Source organism: Xenopus tropicalis, chromosome 10 (assembly GCF_000004195.4).
Source record: "Xenopus tropicalis strain Nigerian chromosome 10, UCB_Xtro_10.0, whole genome shotgun sequence".
Taxonomy (NCBI): Eukaryota; Metazoa; Chordata; class Amphibia; order Anura; family Pipidae; genus Xenopus; species Xenopus tropicalis.
In genome coordinates, this window is record NC_030686.2 from 50,246,313 (window position 1) to 50,272,073 (window position 25,761).

The 25,761-nt window shown below is 40.0% G+C and overlaps 1 protein-coding gene across 2 annotated transcripts; it reads right to left on the bottom strand.

Moving 5' to 3' along the window:
* Nucleotides 1-8,640: 8,640 nt before the first annotated feature.
* Nucleotides 8,641-24,533, bottom strand: myh7 (myosin, heavy chain 7, cardiac muscle, beta). 2 transcript variants are annotated; one of them, XM_031893998.1, is made up of 41 exons: nucleotides 24,464-24,533; nucleotides 23,221-23,259; nucleotides 22,412-22,628; nucleotides 21,964-22,107; nucleotides 21,721-21,877; nucleotides 21,480-21,507; nucleotides 20,900-21,014; nucleotides 19,644-19,736; nucleotides 19,194-19,257; nucleotides 19,007-19,105; nucleotides 18,594-18,697; nucleotides 18,208-18,346; nucleotides 17,928-18,046; nucleotides 17,699-17,848; nucleotides 17,447-17,617; nucleotides 17,005-17,314; nucleotides 16,806-16,873; nucleotides 16,430-16,517; nucleotides 16,175-16,292; nucleotides 15,880-16,003; nucleotides 15,617-15,753; nucleotides 15,283-15,538; nucleotides 14,781-15,023; nucleotides 14,500-14,676; nucleotides 14,261-14,406; nucleotides 14,066-14,156; nucleotides 13,384-13,773; nucleotides 13,168-13,294; nucleotides 12,966-13,084; nucleotides 12,684-12,880; nucleotides 12,318-12,501; nucleotides 12,056-12,221; nucleotides 11,512-11,636; nucleotides 11,122-11,430; nucleotides 10,599-10,802; nucleotides 10,381-10,506; nucleotides 10,118-10,288; nucleotides 9,918-10,022; nucleotides 9,738-9,833; nucleotides 9,343-9,474; nucleotides 8,645-8,775 (listed from the first exon to the last, which is right to left on the bottom strand). In XM_031893998.1, the coding sequence occupies exons 3-41, from the start codon at nucleotides 22,613-22,615 to the stop codon at nucleotides 8,761-8,763; spliced, it is 5,811 nt and encodes a 1,936-aa protein (XP_031749858.1). In that variant the 5' UTR covers nucleotides 22,616-22,628; nucleotides 23,221-23,259; nucleotides 24,464-24,533; the 3' UTR covers nucleotides 8,645-8,760.
* Nucleotides 24,534-25,761: the final 1,228 nt, after the last annotated feature.

Sequence of the window (25,761 nt, forward strand, 5' to 3'; positions counted from 1 at the left end):
AAATGGAGTTTTCAACTTTCTGTAATATTTCCAGTTCTCAAATGATATTCTTCACCAGTTTCTTTTATTTGTTGTTCATCCACCAATGGACCATTCAGAGACTCCTTGGTGGAAGTTACCCAAATATTTTGGCATAAATTCTTTTGAAAAATTGCTAAATTGAAAAATGAATGAAAAATCAAGTTTTCAACTTCCTGGAATATTTTCAGTTCTCAATTGATATTCTTCACCAGTTTCAATTGTCAAATTGAAAAATGGGGGAGAAATTGAGTTTTCATCTTCCTGGGATATTTTCGGTTTTCAAATGTTATTCTTCACCAGTTTCTTTCATTTGTTCTGTATCCACCAATGGGCCATTCAGAGACTCCTTGGTGGGAGTTACCCAAATATTTTGGCTTAAATTCTTTTGAAAAATGGGGGAGAAATGGAGTTTTCATCTTCCTGGAATATTTTCAGTTCTCAAATGTTATTCTTCACCAGTTTCATTTATTTGTTCTGCACCCACCAATGGGCCATTCAGAGACTCCTTGGTGAATATTAACCAAATATTTTGGCAAAAATTCTTTTGAAAAATTGCCAAATTGAAAAATGGGAGAGAAATGGAGTTTTCATCTTCCTGGGATATTTTCAGTTCTCAAATGTCATTCTTCAGCAGTTTGTTCTGCATCTACCAATGGGCCATTCAGAGACTCCTTGGTGGAAGTTCCCCAGATATTTTGGCGTAAATTCTTTTGAAAAATTGCCAAATTGAAAAATGGGAGAAAAATTGAGTTTTCATCTTCCTGGGATATTTTCAGTTCTCAAATGATATTCTTCACCAGTTTCTTTCATTTGTTCTTCATCCACCAATGGGCCATTCAGAGACTCCTTGGTGGGAGTTCCCCAAATATTTTGGCATAAATTCTTTTGAAAAATTGCCAAATTGAAAAATGGGAGAGAAATGGAGTTTTCATCTTCCTGGGATATTTTCAGTTCTCAAATGTCATTCTTCAGCAGTTTGTTCTGCATCTACCAATGGGCCATTCAGAGACTCCTTGGTGAATATTAACCAAATATTTTGGCAAAAATTCTTTTGAAAAATTGCCAAATTGAAAAATGGGAGAGAAATGGAGTTTTCATCTTCCTGGGATATTTTCAGTTCTCAAATGTCATTCTTCAGCAGTTTGTTCTGCATCTACCAATGGGCCATTCAGAGACTCCTTGGTGGAAGTTCCCCAGATATTTTGGCGTAAATTCTTTTGAAAAATTGCCAAATTGAAAAATGGGAGAAAAATTGAGTTTTCATCTTCCTGGGATATTTTCAGTTCTCAAATGATATTCTTCACCAGTTTCTTTCATTTGTTCTTCATCCACCAATGGGCCATTCAGAGACTCCTTGGTGGGAGTTCCCCAAATATTTTGGCATAAATTCTTTTGAAAAATTGCCAAATTGAAAAATGGGAGAGAAATGGAGTTTTCATCTTCCTGGGATATTTTCAGTTCTCAAATGTCATTCTTCAGCAGTTTGTTCTGCATCTACCAATGGGCCATTCAGAGACTCCTTGGTGGAAGTTCCCCAGATATTTTGGCGTAAATTCTTTTGAAAAATTGCCAAATTGAAAAATGGGGGAGAAATGGAGTTTTCATCTTCCTGGGATATTTTCAGTTTTCAAATGTTATTCTTCACCAGTTTATTTCATTTGTTCTGTATCCGCCAATGGGCCATTCAGAGACTCCTTGGTGGAAGTTCCCCAAATATTTTGGCATAAATTCTTTTGAAAAATGGGGGAGAAATTGAGTTTTCATCTTCCTGGGATATTTTCAGTTCTCAAATTATATTCTTCAGCAGTTGCTTTCCTTTGTTCTGCATCCACCAATGAGGCACTCAGAGACTCCTTGGTGGAAGTTACCCAGATATTTTGGCGTAAATTCTTTTGAAAAATTGCCAAATTGAAAAATGGGAGAAAAATTGAGTTTTCATCTTCCTGGGATATTTTCAGTTCTCAAATGATATTCTTCACCAGTTTCTTTCATTTGTTCTTCATCCACCAATGGGCCATTCAGAGACTCCTTGGTGGGAGTTCCCCAAATATTTTGGCATAAATTCTTTTGAAAAATTGCCAAATTGAAAAATGGGGGAGAAATGGAGTTTTCATCTTCCTGGGATATTTTCAGTTTTCAAATGATATTCTTCACCAGTTTCTTTCATTTGTTCTGCTCCCACCAATGGGCCATTCAGAGACTCCTTGGTGGAAGTTCCCCAAATATTTTGGCATAAATTATTTTGAAAAATAGGGGAGAAATGGAGTTTTCATCTTTCTGTAATATTTACAGTTCTCAAATGATATTCTTCACCAATTTCTTTCATTTGTTCTGCATCCACCAATTTAACATTACGAGGGTGATCTATCAATGTTCCAATCGGATCTTTTTCCACGATTAAAATGTTTTCATTTTTTGCACAAAAACTCCCAAATTGTAAATGTTGGTTTCCAAAACTCGAACGTTCGATAGTTATTATGTGCAAAAAATGCAACTAACTTGAATGTTCCGCTCCGGAAGTCAAGGGGCAGATTTATCAAAATGTGAGTTTAGAGCTTAATACATAAAAGCTCACCCATGTTCTGGTCATTCCTATGGGATTTTAAGAAGCGTATTTATTGGTGGGTAAACTCTAATTTTCAATTCACATATTGATAAATCTGCCCCCAATTTTGCTGTATTTAGTTGAAACTCATTTCCCTGAATGTTAAACATTTATCAAAAAATCTAAACTGAAAAAGCGAAAAAGTCATGAAAACTGTGACTTTTTTTACTTCTCCCACAATAACAGCAACTTTTTCGTTTGTAAGGGGAGATATCTGCCAATGATTTCTACACGATTTTGACAAGTTTTAGAGTGTTTTTGGATTTGGAATTGTTGCATAGTATATCTTGCAAAAGTCACAACTTTTTATCAATACCTTTTTGATTACCAATTCAGACAAATTTTTTATATTTTAGTGGCCGTTTAATATTGGTGAAATATTGAGAATTTGCTGTCAGACTCACACGTAGAGGTCGCGCCGTGCAGGGACACAGTGACAACACTCAGTAACACATAGTGATGCCCAATGGTATGTGAGATATATCTGAAGTGTTAGTCCAGGGAAAAATCGTTTTTCCACATGGCTCAGTGCCGGCCAGCAATTCCCGCCATGGTCAACAGAAATAAAATTACTGCACCAGCTGGAACCTTCTAATGTGATTCCCCAAATATAGAGCCAATAGTGCTGTATGGGCAGAAGCACTTCTATATAACCAGCCTGGATACACAGGGTTAGCCTTCTGCCTTAGCTACGCTGCCCAAGGTAAGGGAACTGCCCCCGGGCTTCATACACACACGGATACATAGATACATAGATACAGAGATAGATAGATAATAGATAGACAGACAGATAAATAGATAAATGATAGATATATAGATAGATAGATAGATAGATAGATAGAGATATATATAGATGATAGATAGATGATAGATAGATACATGATAGATAGATAGATGATAGATAGATAGAAACATGATAGATATATAGATATATGATAGATAGATAGATGATAGATATATATATATGATAGATAGATAGATGATAGATAGATAGATGATAGATATATATATGATAGATAGATAATCTGCAAAGAAAAGCCGGCACTCACGTCATACAAGAGTCAATAGTGCCTGGGTGCAGTATATAAATAAGTATACACTTTGAGTCACTTTGAGAAAGGCTGGGGAGGCAGCTGAAACGTTAGTCTGCCTAAATAAATTTTTCTTGACTTTTGCACTAAGACCTGAGAGTGCGGCATTTCTTCTTTTTTCTATGATAGATAGACAGACAGACAGACAGACAGACAGATAGATAGATAGACAGATAGATAGATGATAGATATATAGATGATAGATAGATAGATAAATGATAGATAGATGCTAGATATATATATATGATAGATAGATAGATGATAGATAGATAAATGATAGATATATAGATGATAGATAGATGATAGATAGATAGATGCTAGATATATAGATGATATATAGATGATAGATATATATGATAGATGACAGATAGATGATAGATAGATAGATAGATAGATGATAGATAGATAGATGACAGATAGATAGATAAATGATAGATAGATAGATACCTAGATAGATGATAGACATATATATATATATATGATAGATAGATAGATAGATAGATGATAGATAGATAGATAGATGATAGATAAATGATAGATAGATAGATAGATATATAGATAGATAAATGATAGATAGATAGATGATAGATAGATAGATAGATAGATAGATAGATACTAAATAGATGATAGATAGATAGATAGATGATAGATAAATGATAGATAGATAGATAGATATATAGATAGATAAATGATAGATAGATAGATGATAGATAGATAGATAGATAGATAGATACTAAATAGATGATAGATAGATATTTACCTTGGGGAGATGGGGGAGTTCAGATGTTCATATTCTGTAATTTTGCACTTTTTATTGTTCTTTTCCTTTTGAAAGTTTTAAGTAGAAATGTGACCATTTCCCGGTGTTTTTCCCTTTTGTTTCATCTTCAAAAATATATGTAATACTTATCATTTATTGTAATGCCGAAATGTAATAGGTTCGGGGGTCTCCTCACATTCACATCCATATCAACCCTCAAATTGTAAAAATATTCAAATATGTGTTTTTTGGGGTTTTTTTGTTGCTGTGTTCTCAAACTACTGCAAAAAGTTAGTAAAAAAAAAAAGTCTGCCCCCTGGTGTTTGGTACCATTTTGGGCAGGGACCCCAATTCTAACCAAATAACAAGAGGCAGATTTATTAAAATCTTGAAATTTTGCAGTGATTTGAGAAAATGTAAATTGAAATATTTTTCTATTTGAGTTTCCCTAACGCACATTTTTAAGATTTAGCAACGGCAAACGGTTTTTAAATTGCAAATGATAAAAAATCAGTAGCAGAAACCTAAATTTCCCTGAATGTCAGACATTTATCAAAAAATCTGAACTGAAAAAGCGGAAAAGTCACGAAATCTGCGACTTTTTCAACTTTTCCCACAATAACAGCAACTTTTTGGTATTGTTTCACAAAAGCGGGGACAAAAATCTGTAACAGTTTGGGCAGTGACCCCCAATTCTAACCAAATAATAGGAGGCAGATTTATTATGATCCTAATTTTCACTGTGATTCAATGTTTTTACTTTTTTTTTAGTCAAACGACAACACTTGGGGCAGATTTATTATAACTTTGAATTCTGTAGTGATTTGAGAAAATGTAAATTGAAATATTTTTCTATTTGAGTTTCCCTAACGCACATTTTTAAGATTTAGCAACGGAAAACGTTTTTTAAAATGCAAATGATAAATATTCAAGGTGGAAATTTGAAATATCAAATTTCCCCGAAAATCCGACATTTATCAACAAATCTGAAATGAAAAAGTGGAAAAGTCATGAAAACTGTGACTTTTTCGACTTCTCCCACAATAACAGCAACTTTTTCGTATTTTCATTTTTTTTTTTCTTCAAATTTTTCATAAATACGCTGTCAAGTGAGAAAAAAACATGATTGTGAGGAAAAACTCAATCAAATTTATTCAGGAATGTCAAATGCAAAATGAGTGGGGGAATTCAGATGTTTCCATATTCCATAGATGATAGATAGATGATAGATAGATAGATAGATAGATAGATAAAAAGATAGATGATAGATAGATAGATGATAGATGATAGATAGATAGATAGATAGATAGATAGATAAAAAGATAGATGATAGATAGATAGATAGATGATAGATAGATGATAGATAGATAGATAGATGATAGATAGATAGATAGATAAAAAGATAGATGATAGATAGATAGATAGATAGATTGATAGATGATAGATAGATGATAGATAGATGATAGATAGATAGATAGATAGATAGATAGATAAAAAGATAGATAGATGATAGATAGATAGATAGATGATAGATAGATGATAGATAGATAGATGATAGATAGATAGATAGATAGATGATAGATAGATAGATAGATAGATGATAGATAGATGATAGATAGATAGATAGATGATAGATAGATAGATGATAGATAGATAGATAGATAGATACTAAATAGATGATAGATATTTACCTTGGGGAGATGGGGGAGTTCAGATGTTTCCATATTCTGTCATTTTGCAGTTTTTATTGTTCTTTCATTTTAAAATGATCCAGAATGTGACCATTTCCCGGTGTTTTTCCTTTTGTTTCATCTTCAAAAATATATGTAATACTTATCATTTATTGTAATGCCAAAAAGTAATAACTTTAGGGGTCTCCTCTGAGGAATTCACATCCATATCAACCCTCAAATTGCAAAAATATTCAAATTTGTGGGTTTTTTGGGTTTTTTTTTGCTGTGTTCTCAAACTACTGCAAAAATTTAGTAAAAAAAAAAAAAAGTCTGCCCCCTGGTGTTTGGTACCAGTTTGGGCAGTGACCCCAATTCTAACCAAATAATAGAAAGCAGATTTATTAAAATCTTAAAATTTTGCAGTGATTTGAGAAACTGTAAATTGAAATATTTTTCTATTTGAGTTTCCCTAACGCATATTTTTAGATTTACCAAGGGAAACAATTTTTAAATTGCAAATGATAAAAATTCAGTAGCAGAAACCTAAGTTTCCCCGAATGTCAGACATTTATCAAAAAATCTGAAACAATAAAGCGGAAAAGTCACGAAATCTGCGACTTTTTCGACTTTCCCCCAGAAACCACAATAACAGCAACTTTTTTTTTTACAATTTTTTCATAAATACGCTGTCAAGTGAGAAAAAAACATGATTGTGAGGAAAAACTCAATCAAATTTATTCAGGAATGCCAATTGCAAAATGAGTAAATCGGCACGATCAGTCCGGGGGGATTAGGCTTGGGTTGTGTGACCCCCCATGGCCCCCGTTGGCTCTGTAACTGGAGGTCCCAATGCGCATGGAACAGTTTCGATCTCCCACCGTTTCCTATTATGGGGAGTAAGGGGGGGGGGTGTCGCTAATTTTGGGGAAACTCTGATTAAGCCGGCGACATTGGTTCCCTACTGCTTCATAAATCAGATGCCACCTAGGGATTTTTGTTCTTACCTACTAAACCAACTAATCACCCAAATTGTATAGAATTGTATTTCTATGACCATGAAAAGTACATACAGATGAAGAATGTTTAGCAGTTTGGTCAATGCCTATTTTATTATTTATACATATGAAAGTCAACTGTTGGGGTTCTGCTGGGGGCTATTTGAGGAGATGGGGGGCAGCTGGGGTTCATTACTAGGAACCATGACCAACAGCCATGACCATTGTCCCTCTCATGTGGAACGTGCTTCTAGCACACACACCTACATTCTGAAGCTGTTTCTGGATCGTTCCTTGTGGTTTTCTCATAGCCCTGACTGTGGAGCTGGGCGGTGAAACATTGGGGTGTAAGGGGTGACATCAGGGTTCATGGGGCGTTATCATTTCCCTTGTCCTTGTTACTCCTGCTGAAAGAGTAACATTGGTGGGGCAGGGTCTCCTAGACATCTGGCGTGGAGTCAACTATTCTTGGACAATAGGAACTTGCCCCCAAACCATATATTTGGCTTCTAGTGTTTTTTGAGAGTGGAAGTTTTTGGTATGTAAGTTTGGGTCAATGTCAACGTAGACTTTATAGAAAATACATTGTATGGAAAACACTATACTCGGAGAAATGGAGAATTATGTAATGGTATGTGTTTAGCTTCAGTTGGAGAACGTGGTGCAGAAACCATGGAATCACCTCAGTAAAAGGCTAAGAATAAGGTTTGGGGGCAAGTTCCTTTTGTCTAAGGTTGTTTTATAATGTCGACCCCTATCAAAAAAATCAATTGTTTGTTTGTGCAGGTGTGTAGGGTTTTTTAAGTTCCCCCCCTTCTGCTTCTTGTTCCTATCGATCCGTTTTTGTATGGGATTTGTATGCTTTGTGTGTGCACCGTGTACTGTACAACTGCCTCAGAAACCATAAAGGTCGTTTATTTCCCCCAGAAATCAGCCCAGTAGCTAAAAGTAATGTTTTAACCTATTAAATGGCGATAGCTGGACCTCTAACTCGTTTTACAACATTTTTCAAATTTTGTTCTTATGTTAATATTCCTGATTTGATTTTCAGAACAATCTAGACAAGTACTGCCCAACTGGCCCATATAGTGTCCCCTGTGTTTGGGTCCAGGGTACTTGGAATAAAATGACAAAGAGGTCAATGAAGCCCTTGAGGGAGCCATATTATCTTGGATGGCTTCCTCTGGTCTGTTGGCTTCCAGTCGGGCAGCCCTGATCTAGAAGTTACCAAATCATAACTCCATATTGTGTCTTCATTATGTCTTTCTGTAATTATAATGTGATCAGGGACAGTTTGTTACAGAGCATTACGTTGAGAGCAGTGTAACCAGAGGGAGGCACTAGGGGGAGCCCTTGGCCCATCAGACTGCGTTACACTGCTTTGCCCCATGGGAGCAGGGGAAAGAGATCAGAGAGAGGGAAGGAAGAACGTTCTAGGGAGCGATAGGACATCTTTATACAATATCTCACACAATAAACACAGAATGAGACAACGTGTCTGAACCCCAAAAGGATTTATTTGCGTACAGAACACTACACAACTACACACATACACAGGGTCTCACTCTACAGAAGTCCATATTGTATGAACTGGTGCAGATAGTCTGTGCGGCTTTCACTCTTCCGCTTTCTATAAGGGGAAAACAAGCAGAGGGATTGGGTCAGGCAACAAAGCACAGAAATTCAACATTTCAAAGGAGGAACCAAAAGCCAAAGTTCCGTGTAGGTTTCGGAGCCGAGGGGAGTAGGGAGGCACGGAACCCACAATGGGAACTTTTTACAAGATTTGGGCTGATTATGTTAATATACAATTTAGGGCTTGGGTTCCGCCCGTTATTCGGCCAAATGCTCTGGGGATTAGATGCCTTTTGCACTATTACTGAATAGATTTTAGGATTTCATGCTGATAATTTATAACTACATTTTCTAAACATTCCCTACACAATGTCTAATCAGACAAATATTTTCTCACTGTTTTCCTTCACCTTGTACGGTGTCCTGTGAGGGTTCATTTGGTTATGTAGTTACGTTGGGTTAAAAAACAAAGTCCATCAAGTTCAACCCCCTGGGATGAATCCCATCTGGTCTGGACTTCTGTTTACCTTTTCATGATCTAGTTTTTTTTTTAATTCCCTCCTGAGTGGCCCATGTATCAGTACAATAATGGGGTATTTTTTTCCTGGTAAGAGCAAGTTACCTTTCCAATATCCCGGCTCTTGGCTCTGAGCTTGTTGACTTGGGATTCGGCAATGTCGGCACGTTCCTCGGCCTCTTCCAATTCATGCTGAGCCTTCCTGAATCTGGACAGGTGGACATTGGCTTGTTCTTCCTATAAATTTGCCAAAATGGAAAAAAAAAATAGTCACAAGAGGCGGAGCAACTAACTGGTACTTGCTGTGACTAATTTAATTCCATATAAATAGGCTGAATTGTCAATTCTAATTGTCTTCTCTTATCTACCGACTCTACCGATAGTAATAAATAGTATAGTCGTACTCTATAGATCCTCACAAAACAACTGGCCCTGCCTTATGGGGCAAATCATTTAATCCATGTACCCTCATCATTAGAGATGAGATATAATATACTTACAACATCCTCTGATTGTCTCTTGTATGCTTTGACTTTCAGCTGCAACTTGTCCACTAAGTCCTGAAGCCTGAAAACATTCTTCTTGTCCTCCTCAGACTGCAAGAAATAGGGGACGAGTGATCAGAATCCATATAAATGGGTCATTTTGATATTATCCATTTGCCATTCTGCCTTCTGTACCTGGTAACTGAGCTCCTTGACTCTTCTCTCAAACTTGCGCACGCCTTTGATAGCATCGGATCCTCTCTTCTGCTCAGCGTCGAGCTCATTTTCAAGTTCACGAACCTGCGAGATGGATAAAATATTGTGATATATAAATGACAAAGAACTACTTTATATCTGTTTCATGTGGGGTTGAATGCATTTGGGGTAAATCGTACCCTGGCCTCCAGCTTCTGGAGCTGCTTCTTGCCTCCTTTCATTGCCAGCTGCTCAGCCTCATCCAGACGATGTTGCAGATCCTTCACTGTCTGCTCCAGATTCTTCTTCATACGTTCAAGGTGAGCACTGGTGTCTTGTTCCTTCTTGAGTTCCTCAGCCATCATGGCCGCCTGAGTGAAGCAGGAGAAGGCATTAGTTATATAGACTGGGGGAGTCTCTGTATAACACTTGACATTTAGAAAATAAGGTGTAACAAGCTTACATCGGTGATTGCCTTCTTGGCCTTTTCATCTGCATTCCTTGCTTCCTGAACTGCTTCTTCCACCTCACTTTGCAGCTGAGAGACATCAGCCTCAATCTTCTTCTTGGTGTTGATCAGACTGGTGTTCTGTGATATTCAGAGAAAGCATTGAAGTTAATGAACACAATACGAGTTCAGCCAAGGGAAATACAGAAAGAGTTGCCCTTAGGGAAGCTTACCTGTGAGTGGAGAAGCTGCACGCGCTCTGTGACATCAATGAGTTCCTGTTCTGCCACTTTGCGCCCACGCTCAGTCTGTTCTAGAGCAGACCTCATCTCCTCAATTTCAGCTGTCATGAGGTTATTTCTCCTTTCAACAATTGCCAGCTGCTCCTTCAGATCATCATTTCCTCGTTGTGCATCATCAAGGTGCAGTTGAGTATCCTGCATTTAAAGAAGCTGCTGTTTAACCAAGCAGAGACTAGAGAATAAAACTAAAAAACAATGCCGGGCCAAGCCAGCCGGGCACCCTTAGCAACCTGGCCGGCTTCCTCTCCCAGCTCCATCCCCCCACGCCTGCAAGAGGGGTGAACAGAGCAAATTCAGGAGCCGACAGTGAGAAGACAAGGGACCGGACTAGGGGTGCAGAAGAGGTACATGCCTGGTGCCCCACTCACCACTGCCCCTAGGCACACGCTTCTTCTGCCTCCCTTTGTTCTGGCCCTGCTAATAATTAAACATATAGTTTTGATCCAGATCCTACCTTAAGCAGGCCCTGCACGTTCCTGAGCTGTTTCTGTGACTCTGCTGCTTGTCGGTTTGCATGGCTTAGTTGAATCTCCATCTCATTCAGATCTCCCTCCATCTTCTTCTTCAGTCTGAGGGCATCGTTCCTGCTTCTGATCTCAGCATCCAGGGTACTCTGCATGGATTCCAGAGCTCTCTGGCTGTTCCTCTTTAGCTGCTCAATTTCTTCATCTTTCTCTGCAATTTTTCTGTCAATCTCACCCTTGACTTGATTCAACTCAAGCTGGATCCTGAGGATCTTGGCTTCTTCATGCTCCAAAGAACCCTAGAGAAATTCGTAACTTTATGAAATGTTCTCTTTTTTATATTTAAATGTTTTCCTTGATTCCCACATTGATTTACTGACCTCGGCTTCTTCTAGTGCTGCCTGTAAATCTGATTTCTCAGATTCAATCTGCTTTTTGGCCTTTTCTATTTCATGAATACTCTTTCCAGCCTCAGCAACTTGTTCAGTCAAATCAGAGATCTCCTCTGCAGTAGTGAAAGGGACACATATAGTTATATTTTATAGTGACATGTTGTGGGACTAATAACCCCTGAATTGTTATTCATTGCAGAAAAACTAAAGACCATGTTAAGGCAAGTGTAGTGTAGATATCAGTATTGTATCTAGAAAAATTGCTAAGAACTGAAGAGCCTAGAGGGCAGGTGGAGGAAAAAAGTATGAGGGGAGAAGAAAACAAGGTAGTAGAAAAGAGAGTATGAAATGATTGGACAAGAGAGAACAAGATAGAGTGAATAAGAATATTTCAGAGAATCAACTTATTTTCTAAATTTCCTCGCTGGTCAATGAAACCCCAGTCTGAAAGAGTGGCTTTTGTCAGTTAATTCTAGAACCAGACAAACTAATGCCATCAAGCGTAGGTTTGTGCAAAAACCATAAAACGTACGTTGAAGGTTCTTATTTTCTCTCTTGAGGGTCTCCAGTTGGTCTAATGCTTCTTCATAGGAGTTCTTCATCTTAAACACCTCAGTGCTCAGGGACCTAGACTCTTTCTGAGAGGCCTCAAGTTCAGCCTGGGACTCTTCAAATTTCTGCTTCCAGTCTGCCAGCACCTAAGTGAGTAAAATAAAAAAACTTCAGTAATGTTTTTCTTTACCCTATAAAAATAATCTTTTAAGTTGTATCATAATGATCTAAAGGTAATAAACCTTGTCGAAGTTCTTCTGCTTCTTATCAAGAGCTGCGCAAGCTGAGTTGGAACGTTCTACGTCCACCATCAGATCTTCCACTTCTCCCTGAAGTCTCTGCTTGGTCTTCTCCAGGGAAGCGCACTTAGAGTTGACGGCCTCGATTTGCTCCTCAGCTTCCTGGAGCCGCTGAGCCAGCTTCTTCCTGTTACACAAATTAACAAACAAAGCTGTTTAGGATCGGTTCCATATGTGTATATAAATGGCCAAAAATATATTATTACTGTACAGTGGCAGAGACATACTTACAATATGTTCTTGATACAATTTATAAAGCAGGTTTAATCATTTTACTATATATATCAATTAATGGTTAATTAAACGTACTTGGCTTCCTCCAGTTCCTCAGTACGCTGAATTGCGTCAGTCTCATATTTGGTTCTCCACTGAGACACTTCACTGTTGGCCTTGGACAGACTACGTTGCAGCTCACCCTTGGCTTCCTGTTCCTCTTCATATTGCTCCCTGAGCAGGTCACAGTCGTGGCGGGCAGATTGCAGTCCATGGGCGAGGGCATTCTTGGCCTGTAGGGATTTAACAGAACATGAACTGGCTGTTTTATATATTTTCCAGTTTTTTTATCTTTGTTAATTAAGAAGAAATCGTTACCTTTGTTTCCTCCTCCAGTTGCCTCTTCAGTTCTTCAGTTTGCTGGGTGAAAGCCTGTTTGCCTCTAGAAAGTTGAGAGATCAAAGATTCCTTTTCCTCCAGTTGGCGAGCATATTCCCCTAACAGAACAAAACAAGATGAGGTTTAGCCCCCCTTTCAATGTGCATCATGGTAACAAGTAGCTTTCATAAAGAATGGTTACCATTTTCTGTGTGCAGACGAGCTCTCTGAGCATTAATATCATTAATCACCCTGAGGTGCTCATCCTCCTTAGTCTTCACTTCAGAAAATTGGTCCTCTAGAGTTCTGCACATCTTTTCTAAGTTTGACTGCAAAGAAAAGTGAATTCATATATCTTGTAGGTTACTTTCTCTGCAATAAAGATGGGCTAAACTCTGAACCTAAGCTCACTGCTTACTTTGGCTTTGGAGACAGATTCCATGTTGCTGGCCAGGTCATCAATCTCCATCTTTAGTTCACTCTTTTCCTTCTCAAGCTTCTGTTTGACTCTCTGAAGGTTGTCAATCTGTTCTCCTAGTTCTGCAACACTGTCGGCCTGCTTCTTCCTGAGAGCAGAGGCGGTGGCTTCATGCTGCAGAGTGGCCTCTTCAAGGTCACGTCTCATCTTCTGGAATTCTGCCTCGCGCTTCTTGTTCATCTCAATCTGAGCAGAGGTGGCACCTCCAGCTTCCTCCAGCCGCTCACTGATCTCCTCAAGCTCCCTGGAGAGGTCAGAACGCTGCTTCTCTGCCTTGGCACGAGCTGCACGCTCAGCTTCTATTTCTTCTTCCAGCTCCTCAATGCGGGCCTACACAGTTCCAACAAATGATAAAAATATTATACTAATATATTAATATTATACTAATTTGAACAGTCTACTTCAGTTGAAACTTGAGGTTTTTAGTGTTGGTTTAGTCAGGATCATGTGCAATGAAAGAATAGGGTCCATTCAGCCTCCGATAGTCTTTAAACAGGCCAAGGAAACAGCAGCACCAAAGGAGCGAGGAGCAAAGTAGATCTTGGGTACACAGCCCATGTTATGTGTAACAAGGTGTGTTATGTTCTACAGAAGTGATTGTTGGAAAGCACAAACATTATACCTGCAGCTCTTTAATTTTCTTTTGAAGTTGAGCAGCCAGAGCCTGTTCATCTTCAATCTTGCTTTGCAACTGGCTGATTTCGAACTCCTTCCTATAAAGGCAAATAGAAATATATCATTTGAGTGGGTTCCAGATTAGCAGTATGTTGGCTTCCACACTGGATCCTACTGAATTTATTTCTCTGCTGTTTCTTACTTTTTCACTTTTTCATCCAGCTGCTGCCTGTCATTTTCCAAGTCCATTGTGGACTCTTGGGCCAGCTTCAGATCACCCTCCAGCTTTCTCTTTGCCCTCTCCATGTCCATACGCAGCTTCTTCTCCTGTTCCAGGGATCCCTCAAGCTGAAGGAACATAAAAGATATTAAAGATTAAAGACTAACGGCTTTCATGATACCATTATCATTATTATCACCCGGAATTAATATCCCTCGTACATCATCGACTTGCTGTTCCAGCTTGGTTTTTGCCTTGGTGAGGGTGTTGACTTTGTCTTCTTCAGCCTGAAGGTCATCAAGGGTCTGTTGGTGGGCTTCCTGCAGAGCTTTCTTTTCTTTAGTGAGTTTGGCAATGGTTTCATCCAGAACAGCCATCTCTTCAGTTAAGTTCTTAACCTGCATTTTTCAATAAAGATATTAATTAGTAATAAGCAACAGACATAGACACGAGACACCTGGTCACTGGTCTGCAAGTGATCTGGTTAGTAAAAATCCTTAACCTTGTTCTCTGTGGCATGCTTTTCTTTCTCTACTTTGGCCAGTGTCAGCTCAAGGTCATCAATATCTTTCTTCAGCTCAGAACACTCGTCCTCCAGTTTCCTTTTCTTTGCTGTAAGTTCAGCATTGGATTCCTCTTCATCTTCCAGCCTTTCATTGGCCTCCTTAATTTTAGCCTCCAGTTGTATTTTAGCTTTGATCAGACCTTCACATCTTTCCTCTGCATCTGCCAGACCCTCTGATTCCTGTAAATAGTTTGAATTATGTAACGTTCCTGGTATTATTTTTCATTATTGATATATCAAAAGTTGTTAATAGTCATTATATATACACATTTTTTAAGCGGTTTTAGCATTTTTGTAATTTCCTGGTTTTTTAATCAATTAATACAAGGGCATATAAGATGTATACATTCTATGGAACGTTGTTCTCATCAGTAAAATAAATTGTCAGAATGTTATCATCTACAGAATGCTTGTACTGTGTGTAAGATGCGCCACTTACAGATGTAACTTGGAGCTGAAGATCATTCTTTTCCTGAAGAATGGCAACCATTTTCTCCTCCAGCTCCTTTCTCTTTGCTTCTGATTTTGCCAAAGCCTCCTTGGTCTTCTCAAACTCTTCCTTCATGTTCTGCATCTCTTTCTCAGACTCGGCGCTCTTCAGGAGAGGCTTGATCTTGAAATAAAGCTTCATCCATGGCCAATGCTTGACATTCATGAATGAGCGGACGTTGTACTGAATGCAGAAGATGGACTCTCTGGAAATAAGGACACTCCATCAATATTTAACTAAAATGTATCTATTTCCTTGTGATTTGGGGTGTAAAAAGAAATACCTTCTCTCCATCATCTGCCTAAACTCAACTCTCATGAGGTAACCTCTGCACATAGCCTGAGTACGAGTGATTAACTGGGCCAAGCGTTCATCTCGCATCTCTTCCAGAGTACCCAATAAGCCAGCTTTGAAGAAAACCTGTTGGTAAAATGTGTTGTTACCATTAATAAAGTGTCCTGTTGCAGGTATGAATAGGTATTTCGATTCACTGGTTAAGTAGAGGAGGAAGAACAAGGAATCCGCTTACAGTGTTAATTCATTTACCTTAGTGTGTCCAAATTTGTACTGCGTGTGGTCAACATCAATGGATCCAAGAAGCTTCTCTGAAGCTTTCTTGCTATCAATAAACTGCCCCTCAGGAATAGCGCTTGCATTTAGGATCTTGTAACTGTATTAAAATAAAAAGAAAGATGTTGTTTTTCAACCAATTATGATATCAATAACCTTAAGTTGAGTTAAGAACCAATGTTCTTTAGAGGAGAACCCACAGGCCAACAACTGCTATTTAGGATCCATTTTCTATGCTTTATCAATAACGGAGGAAGTGATCAATTCTTACCGCTGCTTGAAGTCACCGTAGAGGATCCTGCTTGGGAAGCCCTTTCTGCAAATCCTAATGCCCTCGAGGACACCGTTACACCGGAGCTGGTGCATAACCAGATAGTGGTCCATGGCCCCTAAAATATAGGTTAGAAAAACATTTATATTGTAAAATGTAAGGATGTAGAGGGTTTAATGATATAATTAGACTTCAAATAGTCAATGAATATGAAATGTAACTGCTGATTGGTAATTACCCCCTCTATTTACTTACCTGGAGTCTTTGTCTCATTAGGGATCAGGCAACGTACAAAGTGGGGGTGAGTGCTTCTAAGGTTGCTCATCAGCTTGTTCAGATTCTCCTGTAGAACAGAGATGAGAATAATGATATTTTTATGGCTATTATTATTAATAACACATACATATAATGCAGCAACATAGTCGGCAGCGCTGTACAATAAGTGGGTGTATACATTAAACATACAGATTTACTTTCAAAACAACCAATAACTGACTCAAGAGGTAAAGAGGCCAATGTGCAAATGTAATGATATCATTATCTATTATCGAATACTGCATGAGTTCAGTAAGGTTGTGCCGGGGGTTTTGCGTCAATAACACTGTCCTGAGTACGGAACGATATAATTTACCCTGAAAAGAGCAGACACAGTCTGGAAAGAGGATCCCTTCTTCTTGCCTCCCTTCTTTCCACCGGAATCTACAACAGACAGTTGGATGTAAAAACGTGTAATTATTGATCAGAAAGGAAAAAGATTACTCAGAAATATTCAGATCAATATCTTCTTTTTCATACTGTTATTATTCTGCATTTATCAGAGATTTCCCTACCTGCATCTGTGCCAGAATATGCAGAGTAGAGGAAGGAGAGCAGTTTGACAGAAGACTTCTGGTAGAGCCCAATGACAGTTTCATTCAGTGGGTCCTTGTTCTTGTCAAGCCAACCGCTGATGTTGTAATCCACCGTCCCGGCATAGTGGACAAGAGAGAAGTGAGCCTCGGCTTTGCCTTTCCCAGGCTTGGGCTTCTGGAAGTTGTTGGATTTGCCCAGATGTTGGTCGTACAACTTGTTCTTGAATGAAGTGTCTGTTGCCTTGGGGAACATGCATTCCTCTTCAAGGATGGAGAAGATGCCCATTGGCTACAGAAGGGGATACAAACTTACTTATTTGTACTAAATTCCTATTTAAACATTTTGAAAGATTTTGTAACGCAAAGTGTTGGACATAATAGCAGCTATGTATCATCTTACAGTATAGTAGAAATTATGTACCTTCTCAATAAGCTCAATGCAAGCAGCCAAGTCCATGCCGAAGTCAATGAACTCCCAGTCGATCCCCTCCTTCTTGTACTCCTCTTGCTCCAGGACAAACATGTGGTGGTTGAAAAACTGTTGCAGTTTCTCGTTGGTGAAGTTGATGCAGAGCTGCTCCAAGCTGTTGAACTGAAACCATGAAAATATAACATTATTATTATACCAAACAATCTATGATCCATAATAAGAATATTTATTTGAATTACTTACATCAAAGATCTCAAAGCCGGCGATGTCCAAGACGCCGATGAAGTGCTGCCTTGGCTGCTTAGTGTCCAGCTGCTGGTTGATTCTTATGACCATCCACAAGAACATCTTCTCATACACGGACTTGCCCAGAGCACCCACTGAGTTGTACACCTAAAGCAGATTATGAATTATTACAGCAAACTCTAGTTCCTGGCTCTTTTATACCTGCAGCCCTTGACCATGAAATTACCTGCTGGACGGTTTGACCTTTTGTGACAAACTCATTGCCGACTTTGACCCTTGGGTAGCACAGAGCCTTCAGCAGATCTGCTGAGTTCAGGCCCATCAAATAGGCAGCTTTGTCGGCCACTGTAATATAAAAATGAGCAAATGAATGGAAATAACTAACAGTTGCTAAGCAATGGCTTCAGACCATTGTAGTTCAATCAGTTGGAAAGACGTTGGATGGAGATGACTGTGACTATATCATGTATAGGATATTATTATGCAGTACAATACCATTTTCTTACCTTCTGTGCCGTCCGGCTCGGCCTGCTCCTCTCTCTGTTTCTGCTTGAATCTCATGTTCCCGTAGTGCATGACGGCACCGGTCATTTTGTAAATACCGACTTTTTCATCAGCGTTGAAACCCAAGATGTCGATGGCGCTCTGAAAAGGCACAGATAATATTTATTAGGTAGAATATTTTTAATGCTTTCGTAACCTGGTACAATGGTTCTAAAAAAACACCGGGGCTCATTTATAAACAATGGGCAAAGTTGCCCATGGCCAGTAACCCATAGCAACCATTTGATTGGTTGCCATGGGTTACTGCCCAGGGCAGATGTGCCCAGTATCTATAAATGAGCGCCACTGTCTTTATTTCTTCACGACTGAGATAGAAGAAGTGACTTACATCTGTGGCCATCAGCTCCTCTTGGTCATCAATGCTAGCCACAGTGATTTCCCCTTGGCTCACGTATGGGAAGTCATATGGGTTGGTTGTAATCAGGAGCATATCTGCAAAACACACATTGGCAGGTCACTATTACTGGCACCTCAGCCATTTTCTACAGTCTCACCGCAGGATAGGATAATATCAGTGTCGGACTGAGATGCCAGGGGCCCACCAGAAAACTTTGGACCATTGTCCAAGTCTCTTTTCTCTATCCTTCCATCTCTTTTTCCCATACAGAAATAGGAAATGACCATGCAATTGGCCAAATAGTTAGAAGCAAGAGGGCCCCCTGACACCTGGGCCCACCAGGAGTTTTCCTGGTATCCTGGTGGGCCAGTCCGACACTGGATAATATCCATTAAGCCACTCACCAATCAGCTCTGGTCTCTTGTTAGACATGATTTGGTAGAAGATATGGTAGCTCCTCTCTGCTGATAGCTGGAATGTGACTCTGGATTTTTCCAGAAGATCTAAGTAAACACAACGGTACCGACATTAGGATCTGTGCCGAAGTGGGAAACGTGTTTTGTTAGAAAAATATGAAACCAACAAACTTACATGTTTCAATATCAGCAGAGGACAACTTTCCTGTGGTTCCAAAATGGATTCTGATGAACTTACCCTAGTTATTCAAAATAGACAAAATATTAAATGTGGTTAGAAGTCCAGTGTATCATGGTGACGATGCTGTCAGAACAATGTTGCACATTGCAGATCTGTTGTGTGTGTAGGAGATTCAAAGGTCATTCAGTCCCTTATCAGTAGCACAAATCCGATGGTGGGGCTGTTCTGTTGGAGCCCCCTGTTGGCTAAGCAACATAACAAATAGTCATCTGATTTTTTCATTGATGTTTACTGCAATAACCTTTGAAGGAAGGGTCTCCTAGAAATTGCTGTGGAACTGGGAATACAGTAGATATTTGACTGAAAATCAAAGAAAACCCACGTTCCTAATGAACAGGTTGTAGAATAAGTTATTCCAGTCATTTGTATGTGGGACCAACTTACAAAGCGGGAAGAGTTGTCATTCCTGACGGTCTTGGCATTGCCGAAGGCTTCCAGCAGAGGGTTGGCCTGAATGATTTGATCCTCCAGGGTCCCCTGTAAGAACCAATAAACCCACCTTTATTAGTATTGTCTATGAAGAGTTTTCATGTACCCAGGCCATAATATACACTATGTAGAAGTGATACAGTAACTGTACGGTAGAAAATGTATGTTGTCCATCTTAATTCGAATGTTCTGTATGGAATTAAGACCATGCATCTCCTTATAGCACTCGTGAAGATGGAAACCCTCCTAAATGTATGTTTGAGATTGTGAAGCCCACCCAAGTGTACTGTATGGGATTAGGGAGCCTGCTGTAGCGTGTTGGATTGTGCAAACCCACCTAAATGTATGTTTGAGATTGTGAAGCCCACCCAAGTGTACTGTATGGGATTAGGGAGCCTGCTGTAGGGTGTTGGATTGTGCAAACCCACCTAAATGTATGTTTGAGATTGTGAAGCCCACCCAAGTGTACTGTATGGGATTAGGGAGCCTGCTGTAGGGTGTTGGATTGTGCAAACCCACCTAAATGTATGTTTGAGATTGTGAAGCCCACCCAAGTGTACTGTATGGGATTAGGGAGCCTGCTGTAGCGTGTTGGATTGTGCAAACCCACCTAAATGTATGTTTGACATTGTGAAGCCAACCCAAGTGTACTGTATGGGATTAGGGAGCCTGCTGTAGGGTGTTGGATTGTGCAAACCCACCTAAATGTATGTTTGAGATTGTGAAGCCCACCCAAGTGTACTGTATGGGATTAGGGAGCCTGCTGTAGGGTGTTGGATTGTGCAAACCCACCTAAATGTATATTTGAGATTGTGAAGCCCACCCAAGTGTACTGTATGGGATTAGGGAGCCTGCTGTAGCGTGTTGGATTGTGCAAACCCACCTAAATGTATGTTTGAGATTGTGAAGCCCACCCAAGTGTACTGTATGGGATTAGGGAGCCTGCTGTAGCGTGTTGGATTGTGCAAACCCACCTAAATGTATGTTTGACATTGTGAAGCCCACCCAAGTGTACTGTATGGGATTAGGGAGCCTGCTGTAGGGTGTTGGATTGTGCAAACCCACCTAAATGTATGTGACCCAGAATCAAGCTGTATTTATGGGACAGTGGATCCCACCAGATCTAGGTAGGCCAGCTGGCACAATATAAATATGAAAACCCACTGATATAATAATCCCAGGGTATCAGTTTGTATTAATGTGAATCTCACCTGAATCTTTCCAGGGGCGGCTTCCTCCTTCTTCTTGTCACCAATAGCTGCAATTGTTGCAAAGTACTGGATGACACGTTTGGTGTTCACAGTCTTTCCTGCTCCGGATTCTCCACTGAGCAACAGAGACAACAAAAAAAGTTGGTTCAAAGATAAGTACAAGAGATAAATAATATCTGAGGTGCTCACTGCAGGGGTAGATGCCTTGTTTTAGCCCCAAAGTCTAAATATCTGATGGAGCCGCAGCCCCTATTGTTACATCTCTGATTTTTAAAATACGTTCTTTCATTTAAAGCTTCTTCTCCTAAACTCCAGAAGGTCCCTGGCCCTCAGCATTAGTGTTATATGTGCAAGGCCAATAGGGATGAAGCACATATATGTGGATGACACCAGGAGCATACACTGAGCTTGCACTTTGGCCTGAAGGCATCACATGACTGGGATGAACGGTGTTTAAGACGGTATTAGGGGAAAGACTAATGTTTATAGAAGTAAATAAGTGACTAATCCCACATTAACACAATAATGTATCTGCCCCAGGGCATCAGTATCCTTTTATTAATTATATTTTTATACTTACGTAATCAGGATGGACTGATTATCACGATCTAGTGGAAAAGAAATATTACATTACATTATATTATATCATTATCATAGATCATCTGTCATGTTGAAAGAAAGTTCTAAATGCATCCCAAAAGTTCCATGCAGAAGGTATGGAATTTGTTGGCTGTATTGTCATTTGTGTGAATTTTTAAGGCTTTCAAATATATTTTAATGTGACTCTGAATGTTGGCAGTGAGCTTTACAAGGCAATTTACCAGTTAACATGAACTGATAGGCGTTATCAGAGATGGAGAAGATGTGGGGTGGGGCCTCCTGACGCTTCTTCCCACGGTAGGCATTGACCACCTCTGGGTTGTACACGGGAAGCCACTTGTAGGGGTTCACGGTAGCACAGAAGAGCCCAGAATAGGTCTGAAAGAAAGATACAAAGAGTTTGTCACCCCATGACGTCCACGGTTTGCCATTTAGACCTTTCTCTCTAGCCACACCAGACTCACGTAGATCATCCAGGCTGCGTAACGCTCTTTGAGGTTATACAGGACAGATGGTTCGTTCAAGTGGGTCATCATGGCCATGTCTTCAATTTTATCGTACTTTGGGGGGTTCATGGGGAAGATTTCATCGTCCTTCACTGTTACAGTCTGGGAAAACACATCACAATTGAGGGATATAGAGATACATGTGAACATATGTTATTTCCAGTTGAGGGTCCTCAGGTAAAATAATTAATTCGTTGTACTGGAATTCACCAGACTCATCTCTAGAGGGAATTTATTTCTTGATTCGAGTGAGATCTAAGATGCTTATTCTTATCAGTAAAACTAAGTTTTATACAGTAGGTATCACTGAAAGATTAAATAAATAGGAAATATCTATCACAAATCCATGGAAACCAAGTTTAGATAAAGTTATTAGGATGGAAAATCACATGTATTTGTAACTTACAGACATGTCCTCTTTCTTCACGGTGGCTTTGCCGCCCTCCTTGCTCTGGACGATGCCTTTGACGTACATCTGTTTAGGGTCAATGACGAAGACGGACGTCTTTGCATCGAAGGGCCTGTTCTGGGCCTCAATCCTCTCCTTTTCTGTCTTTCGGAGGAACTGAGCGGCCACCCCAAAGATGGCCATCTCTGCGTCGCTACTCATGGTCGCTGCTTTTCTACACAGAGAAATTAAATAAAAATATACGAACTTTAATGATTATGATAATGCCACCCAGGAATCATGCTTTGATTGAGGGATATTCATGTAATGCATTTGTGGATGGACAGGCAACATAAAACCCAACAAAGAGGTTTCTACAACCTCCAGCATCCAAGGCTAAAGAAATTATTGCAAAACCCAACATTACTAACTTCCGTCCCGTAGTCTACTCTAGGCATTTGTGGATCCAACATGGCCGGGCAACATAAAACCCAACAAAGAGGTTTCTAATTTACAACCTCCAGCATCCAAAGCTGATGGTTGTCTGGGAAACCAATAATATCCATGAAAAGTAATAAAATTATTGCAAAACCCAACATTACTAACCAAATAGTGTTGCACTAGGGATCCATATTGATCTTTCAGATCACCAGGGCTTTCTAAATGTAAGGCCACCTCAAATGTTGAAGGTCTAGTCTAGTTTGGATCATTTTTTAATAGATATTAAGCAATTAATCTAGTTGGTCTATTGTTCAAACAATTCAATCATAACATTTATTTGTACCGTTCTTATTGAATCCCTTTTCAAGGTGGCTGAGATCTCTTACCTTGTGTGTCCTTCAGTGGTGGAAAATAAACATGTGAACCTGGAAAAGAATAAAAGGAAACTGTAGATCCAGTGATATATAGCATTGATTGCATGTTTCTGTTAGAGTTACAAGTTTAAATGGATGCAAGATATGTATCTTAGGGTTCTCCATAACTATAAACTCTTGTAGATCCTCACGAAGATCTAGAAGACCTTCAGGCACTAGTTAAGAAAGGGACCTTTGGCTAAATACATGAAAGAAATATCTACGAGTTATAGAAACTGTCCAGACCAGAAGCCCATTCTGAAGTTTTATGGAGAAAAACATCTAAATATGGAAACAGATTTGATCCTGTTCAAATGAAGAGTAAAGGTGCCTCATACGCGGGCCAATTGTAGCTGCCGATATTGGTCCCTTAGACCGTTTTGGGCCGTGTAGGGGCAGCAACGATGGGCATAGACGGGCATGGCAGGTTAAAAGATTTAGTCGGATCGGGGACCACATTGGCCCGTTGATGTGGCCCCTGACCCGACTGTGCCCATTGCCGATTGTTTGGCCCTGGGGCCAAAATTTGCCCGATATCGCCCCTCCTTAGGTGGGGATATTGGGAGAAGATCCACTTGCCAAGCAAGCAGATCTTAATGTGTGTGGCCACCTTAACTCCTACGCATGAAAGCCAGAATATCTGCAGTGATACCCAGAGTTAATACTATAAGACAACACAGAATGCTCCAGAGCTGACTGGGAATCCAATAAGGAAACCAGTTGGGGTGCATCCAACATTCTCAGTCCACAAAAATACAAACTGAAATTTTTGGCTGCAAGAGTAGAAAAGACCCTTCCTGTTTTTCAATAGAACAGGGATAGGGTGTGGGGCCACCTATGCTTCAAGAATCTGGAAACTAACTTGGATAAATAAAAATGTGTAAAATCTTCAACTTTTTGCAAAAGCAAAAAGTTCTAAATGAACATCTATAAAATAAATAAAAAATTCCACACCTCTTTGTTAAAAAAAATGTATAAAAAAAATCCTCCTGCTGGAGAGGAAAATCTCTCAGTTTAACAAAGTTCTTCAAATATGAAGCTCCTCTTCTTAAAAAACAATGGGCCAATCGTTTTCAAAAATGAAAAGTTCAAAAATTAGAACTAGGAACGGAATTCCTGATGGTGGATGAAAAGATAAATACATGTACCATAAATGAAAAGAACTAGAAAAAAATATTTCAGAAGAAACAAGCTTGGGCCGAGAGGCCAGACCTACCTCTAGATGCACGGCCGGGGAAGGATGGAGACGTTGCCCACCCCAGGGCTTTTATACTCTCCCATCTGCCCATCCTGCAATATTAATCTCTATATTTGGAATTTAATATTAGGAGCTCCTTCCTATAAACCGGTTGACACTGGAATTTTTTTTTTAATTTACGGCCGTTGACCACGTAAGAAACAGGATAGGTCCAGCAATAAAGTAGACACCATATGAAGAAACCATTTTTGTATAAAGTGTCGTTGGGAAGCGTGTAGCGTCCCAGTTATCACCGTCCCAATATAGAACTGGGAGTGAGAGCAGGCGGGAATGCTGATTAATGGTTTATGGATGGGAAACAAACTGAGGTTGATATCTATTCAGCATATTTGGATTCCTGGCACCGTGACGGAAGATCTCTGGCTGCACGACGGCTGCTGTGAAAAATGAAATTCAGAAGGTTTTACCTCCCAGTGTCTTTTATTCATTTTCCCCAATTCTATTTGCCCTGCGCAGGGTCGGACGGGGGCCCCCCGGGGCTGCAATCTCAGGGCCCTTCTCCTGACGTCGAGGCAGTGGCCCTGTTGGGGGACTGGGGTGGCCCGGGCAGGGGATCAGGCTTGGGTCGGCAGGACCGGGGTCCACAGGGGCTGGGGCCATGGTCGGACTGGGCCGCCGGGACACCGGGAAAAATCACGGTGGGCCCGGCTCTAGAGGGCCCCAGTGGCCCAGACCCGACCCTTGCCGGCACTCCCCCTCCCGAACGCTCCTCCCCTGACGCGTTATACAATCGGGGGAGGACGTCGGGTGGGATGGGAGCCCTGGTGGACCTTTCACACCCCAGTCCGACCCTGGCTGGGGCCCACCGGGTTTTTGTCCCAATGTCCCAGTCCGACCCCGGTCCTACATGCACCTGTTTCAAAAAGTAGGTGACAATTCTACACAGTATATCTATATTTCTTAGGGATGCACCAAACCCACTTTTTTGTGTTCCGGCGAACCTCCTAACCCACCCAGCATGATTCGGCCGAATCCTGAACCAAATCTCAATCCTAACTAGCATATGCTATATGATTAGGATCGGAAGGGGTTAAAAAAATGTTTTTTTTCCACTGCCGATTTAACCCTTTCCAAATTCCAATTACCATATGCTGCTTTATGCCAATTAGAATTCGGTTCGTCCGGGACCGCTGAAACCGAATCCTTATAAAAACGCCGGGATTTGGCCGAATCCTGAACCGAATCCGGATTGGGTGCATCCCTAATATTTCTATATGTTACTGAAACACAAAATCCAAGAAAGTCCCTTTCCCATG

Coding starts and splice junctions, on each gene's coding strand:
- myh7 (XM_031893998.1), bottom strand. CDS start 22,615: ATGAGTAGCGACGCAGAGATGGCCATCTTTGGGGTGGCCGCTCAGTTC. Junction 16,874..17,004: donor ATATTCTGGCACAGATGCAG/GTAGGGAAATCT, acceptor TGTCTGTTGTAG/ATTCCGGTGGAAAGAAGGGA. Junction 12,881..12,965: donor AACTGGAGGAGGAAACAAAG/GTAACGATTTCT, acceptor AAATCCCTACAG/GCCAAGAATGCCCTCGCCCA.